We start from the raw sequence: 5369 nt of genomic DNA on the forward strand, positions 1-5369 counted from the left end.
GCCCCCCCCGGGCCCGCACCGGCGGCGGTGGCGGCGGGAGGGGCGGGCCCGGGGCGGGGCGGGAGGTACCGAGGCAAGGGGGGGGAGGGGGAGCGGGGCCGCGGTCACTGAGGTGCTGGAACAGGTTGCCCAGGGAGGTTGTGGAAGCCACACGCCTGGAAGTGCTCAAGGCCAGGATGGACAGGGTTTTGTGTGACCTGCTCCAGTGGGAGGTGTCCCTGCCCGCGCCAGGGAGGGTTGGGACTAGATGATTTTTAAGGTCCCTTCCAACCCAAACCAGTCTGGGATTCTATGGTTCTATGACCACTCTGGTGTTTCAGGATGGAAAATGGGAGACTGTAGTGGGAAAGGGGCATTTGGGGGCAGGAAATGAGGTTTCTGAGTGCAGTGGTGGGTCCAGGTCAGCTGCCTGCATCCCTACCTCTATTCCCCTCCACGCGTCCTTAGGCTTCCTCTGTTCCCCTCCCTTCTCCCATAGACCACCCTTTTTCCTCTCCATCCATGCCTATTCCATGTTCATTCTTTTCCATGCGTGCTCAGGTCCTCCCATTCCCCTCCACCTGCAACCTCTTTCAGCCACTACTGAAGACACCGAAATGTGTACACTGGTCACCTTCTCCTTCCCACCAGACGTTGAGGGATTTGCATTGTCAGTTTCAGACTTCTGTTCTCCATTCTACCTTGAGCTGACTCCTGCTTGATGCTTAGTATCCGGGCATGGAAGCTCTGGAGACATTTGTTTGTACACCTCAATTTCTCCATGTAGCCCCCCCCCATGTACTGCTAGGGACAAAGTCCTTCCAAGCTGCTGATGCCTGGTGACATTCCAAGATGGTTTTCTATCTGTGGCATGATCCAGACAGTCCATCATGGCTTCCTGACCTTCCCCCAAGTCAGAAACTGGTGATCCTGGATGTAGCCTGTGTCCTTCAGAGCCTTCCATGCCCCTCAGCTGAGCTGCTTCTTTCAACATGCAGTCGTCCACAGAACTTGCATTTTTTGGAAGTGCAAAATGAATTTTCCATGCCTGTTCCCTGGCTTCCAGTGCTCAGCCTCAGTCATGCACCCTGTGGGCACGTTTCTTGTTTTGTGGAACACTCTTCCCTCCTACTCGCATTTTAACCTCGTTCACGCCTAAGAAAGGCACCAGCTGCATAATCCAACTTTGTAGTTGTCTGCAATAGTTTCTGTTTCTTCTTTTGGCATCTGCTTTTTGGGCTATAAGCCCTTCTGCATCTGTCCTGAACTAGTAGGATTTCTGAGATCCAATTAAAGAGCTGTGTCCTAGTTTTACCCAATCCTAACCCAACCCATCCCAACACAGCAGAAGGAAGGGAGGCCCGTTGCTCCATACTTTCATATGGATCTGAGGCAATGGGAGTCAGAGGGGTCCTGGCTTTACCTTGACCCCCACTTTACCAGACCAGGTGATGCTTCCTCTTTTTCTAATGCTCAGGAATAAGCTCTCACCAACCAGGAACAAGCTTATGGTGACTTCTAACAACATGGTGTCCTCTGCTGCATGTGACTCCTTGTCCTTAATTCAACATCCATTTCAATTCCAAAACCTGAGCTTGGCTGATCAAATGGGAGGCAGCAACCCCAACACACACTGTTCCCTCTTACTTCCTACTTAGTGAGTAAAAAAAGATGCCTTACTGAAGGCAACTCTCTCCTGGCAGTGTCATGAAGGAGGTGCACAGGAAGAGAATCTGGGGATGATGCAGGGCAGAACCTAGGGATTTTATGAATCATCATGTGGGATGTTCAGGAGAATGGACATAGGAAGAGGAAAGGGAGGGATCAGGGGAAGATCAAGCACAGGAAAACAGAATAAAAAAGGAGAAAAGGGTTCAATGGCATGTAAGCAGCAATAGGTTTGTTTGCCTGCCTGAGTGTCTTGTTTCACTACAGTCTGTCCTGTACTCCTGTTAAATGACATTTTTTCTGTGTGACTAGGCTCCCTGTTTCAAGCCTGTGTTTTCAAATACAGGTGAGCTGAGCTGGCTAACCTCAGACTGGACCAGCTGCTCAGTAGGACAGGAGATCTTGATACCCAGTAAGATAAAGTAATGTAGGGTCTGAGGGACCTGAGGGTCTAGGTCATCAGAGACTGATGCTCAAAGTCTGTTAGTTCGCTTGCATATGTGTGGGTGGTCGATCACCTCCCAGGTGGACCAGCCAGTGCACACGACAGGCAAGAAGACATTGGACAAGGTTTCCCCAGGAATCTCTGCAGAACTGGGCACGGGCCATGCCCTGGTTCCTACAGTTGACCAGACCCTGTAACTTCTAAAGTAAAACCCTTTCAACCATGGCTAAAATTGATGGTCTTTTGACTGAGCTGTTTGTCATATGATGTGTCCTGATTTTTTTAATACCTGTTGGTATTCCTGCAAATGAGATGTCCATATTAGAGGTCTGTGGTGTGTCTTTAATGTTTTGGCTTGAATATAGGCTGGAGAGTGTGAGGGCAATGGTATGATCCCCTGTCTAATAAGAAACCCAATCCTAAACAAAGACACATCCTTAGCATCAGAAAAGTGTATTTTTGGATGTCAATGTAGTGGAAAAGAGGACTACTGTCTCTGAGGAATCCCAGAAAGTCTGTGAAATGGGGCACTCTGCAGCTTATGTACCTCTTTGGGACATGGCAAATGAGGCCAAATGAGCAGGTCAGCCTTTCCATCAGCTTGGAGGTAAATAGCACCCTAAGCAGCTTAATCTGTCATGGCTAATGATTTTAATATCCTGCTGATATTTTTTTGGCTCTTTGGTTATTGCCACATATATTCACTCCTAGGGCTGAGATTTGGCTAGGAGCTGTTTTCAGCTGCAAGCAGACCCACATGTACTGGTGTTCTGGTTTGAGGGGTCACAGGATTGATAGTTTCTCATTGACATTATTTTTTTCAGGGTGTTTTCACTCATAAAGTGATACACTTAATTAGGCTCCTGTTCTCTGCAAGGAATTGGTGCTTTCCCCTTTCTTGCTTCGGCCGTGGTCATTACTTCTCAGTGAAGTGCTGGGCCCTTTCTGCTCTCCCTATCATGTGTAGCCAACCTGAGACACCCTTGGCTGGTCTCTCTGAGACATTGAGGAGCACAGGGATGAGGTTCTCAGCAGAAGCCTGATGTTCCTGGCAGGAATAAGTTCAACAGGAACAGAAGGCAAAGAGGAAATTAAAAGAACAGCAGGCCAATGTATTTGTGACAGTGTTGGTGAAAAACCTGCAGGATGGAGGTGAAAAGCAGGCCCTCAGGGAAGGGAGAGAATGGGACTGTGCCGACCCACTGCTGCTCCCCTATCAGGCCAGCAGCAGAGGTATCCAGGGGAAAGTCATGGATGTTATTTTTGTGGGAACCTGGGGCACTTGCTTGTACAAGTGTACAACTGCTTGTAGGATGTAAATCTCTCATCTGGGCCTAATGCTAGTGAGTTGTAAAAGCCTTTTTTGTTTGAGCTGGTCTGTAGTTTTAGGGAAGAAACACAAGGGTCCTTGAAGAAGAAAGAAGTACTTCAACTGCGACTAGAGATGCCTACTGTAACCAATTCTACTGCAGAGTCAGCAGAGATAAACAGGAGAAGAGACAGAACTTGGCCAAAGGTGTCTGTGAGGAAGACTCAAGGATGAAGTAAACGACCCCCACAAGAGACCCTAATGGACTTAACACGCATGTGACAATGGGCGGACACTTATGTAAATGATTTATTGGGAAACTAATGAATATGTAAACCGTTTCTTAGAAATATTACACATAATTAAGTATCAGCTGTATATATATCTCTCACCTTACACTGTAAGGCACAGATTTTTGGAGGAACTATCCCCTGTGCGTCTGGCGCCGTGAATAAAGATACTGACTGAACAGCACTTGGACTGTTGGGTGAGCTTTCTTTGTCTCCTCTCAAGCTGCCATGCAGGTGCACACAAAATGCTTTACTGCTAATTCTAATGAGAACATGTTTTCTACTTTCATGCAAAATCCAAGGAGACCAATGCTGGACCTAACACTGACAGAAACTATAGCTGAAATACTGGATTTGAATCTGACATGAGGAGAGGATTCCTCACGTATCCTTGCCCATTATTTACTGTTCTAATTAGTGGCTTTTAGCAACTCCCGCCGCATTGCTCCCTCACATTCCATAGTGACCTTTGGGAGTAAGAAATCCACATTTGGAAGGGGATGCTGGACAGCCATTACTTCCACTAGCTCACATGAATTGCTAGGAGGAAAAAAGTGACACTTTCATTAGTTTGGGCCCCAGCTCTGGGGAGGCAGTGGGCACACAGTGCTGAACCCACCACAGTCACCTGGTAACTGGAACATGGCACTCCATGATGTCACAATCCCCCCCAGCTTGTATAAAAACCCCAGCTGCCCCTGGTGTGTTGTACACCAACACTAGGGCATCAGCACAGTCTTGGACTGCACCGAGTTCCCGCATTCAGCAAACGCTGCTCTAGCATCCAGTCCAGAGTCATGGAGCTACGGTCAGGGCGTCACCTGGAGAACATGGGAGCCTCCCGTGGGCCTCCCCAGCCCAAGAGGAGGCATCAAGACCCCAGTGAGAAAGGTGAGCACGGAGCATCCCTCCGGGCACCCACCAGAGGGGATTTTGGCCAGTGTCCAGCTGTGCAAAGAGGAACCTTTGCCGTGGGAAGGTGCTTCGGCCTCTGCCCCATCCTGCTCTTGGTGCTGATCCCCTGGCCCCCCGATTTGGTGCTGGGGGTGATGGTGCCACTGTCCCCCACAGTGTGCAGGCTGTGCTGGCGAGCAGACGCTGACCCCAGGGTGGTTGGAGAGTTGTGCCATCAGGATAGGCTCTCTGTCCATGAGAACTGCCTGGTGAGTCCCTGGGACTTGATGCCTCTGCTCCCCATCCTGCACCACCACCAGCCCAGGCATGATCCCTCTTGGCCTCTCTTGCAGTACCACGCCAGTGGGCTGACCCAGAGGGGAGCTGACAATGAGGGCTTCTATGGCTTTCTCCTCCCTGACATCCAACAGGAGGTAAAGCGGGTGGCAATGAAGGTGAGTCTGTGGGGACACATGTCCCCACTGTGGCTCCATTTTCCTTCCTTCCAAAAGGCCCATTTCTGTGGAAATGAGGGATTTGGAGAGGATGGGCGACTTTTTGTCCCTGGCCTGGTGTCACCAGCCAGGTGGCCACTGAAAGTTGGTGGGGCTGTGCTGGGTGAAACGGGCTCCCCGGTCCGTGCGGCACTGACACTGTCCACCTCTGTGCTGTCCCCAGAAGTGCTGCTTCTGCCACCAGCCGGGCGCCTCGGTCACCTGCCGGGGTCGGCTGCATCGCTCAACCGGCTGGAGCCACAGGGGCCGCTGCCCCCGCCGCCTCCCCT

The 5369-nt window shown here is 50.5% G+C and overlaps 1 protein-coding gene across 1 annotated transcript in view; it reads right to left on the reverse strand.

Annotated features, from left to right (window-relative positions):
• Positions 1–4152, reverse strand: part of APBB3 (amyloid beta (A4) precursor protein-binding, family B, member 3) — a 9856-nt gene extending 5704 nt beyond the window's left edge. The window contains exon 1 of the mRNA XM_009994228.1: positions 4146–4152. Coding sequence (XP_009992530.1) covers positions 4146–4152 — 7 coding nt within the window. The remainder of the gene's footprint in view (positions 1–4145) is intronic.
• Positions 4153–5369: the final 1217 nt, after the last annotated feature.

Source organism: Chaetura pelagica, unplaced genomic scaffold (assembly GCF_000747805.2).
Source record: "Chaetura pelagica isolate M959 unplaced genomic scaffold, ChaPel_1.0 scaffold183, whole genome shotgun sequence".
NCBI classification, from domain to species: Eukaryota; Metazoa; Chordata; class Aves; order Apodiformes; family Apodidae; genus Chaetura; species Chaetura pelagica.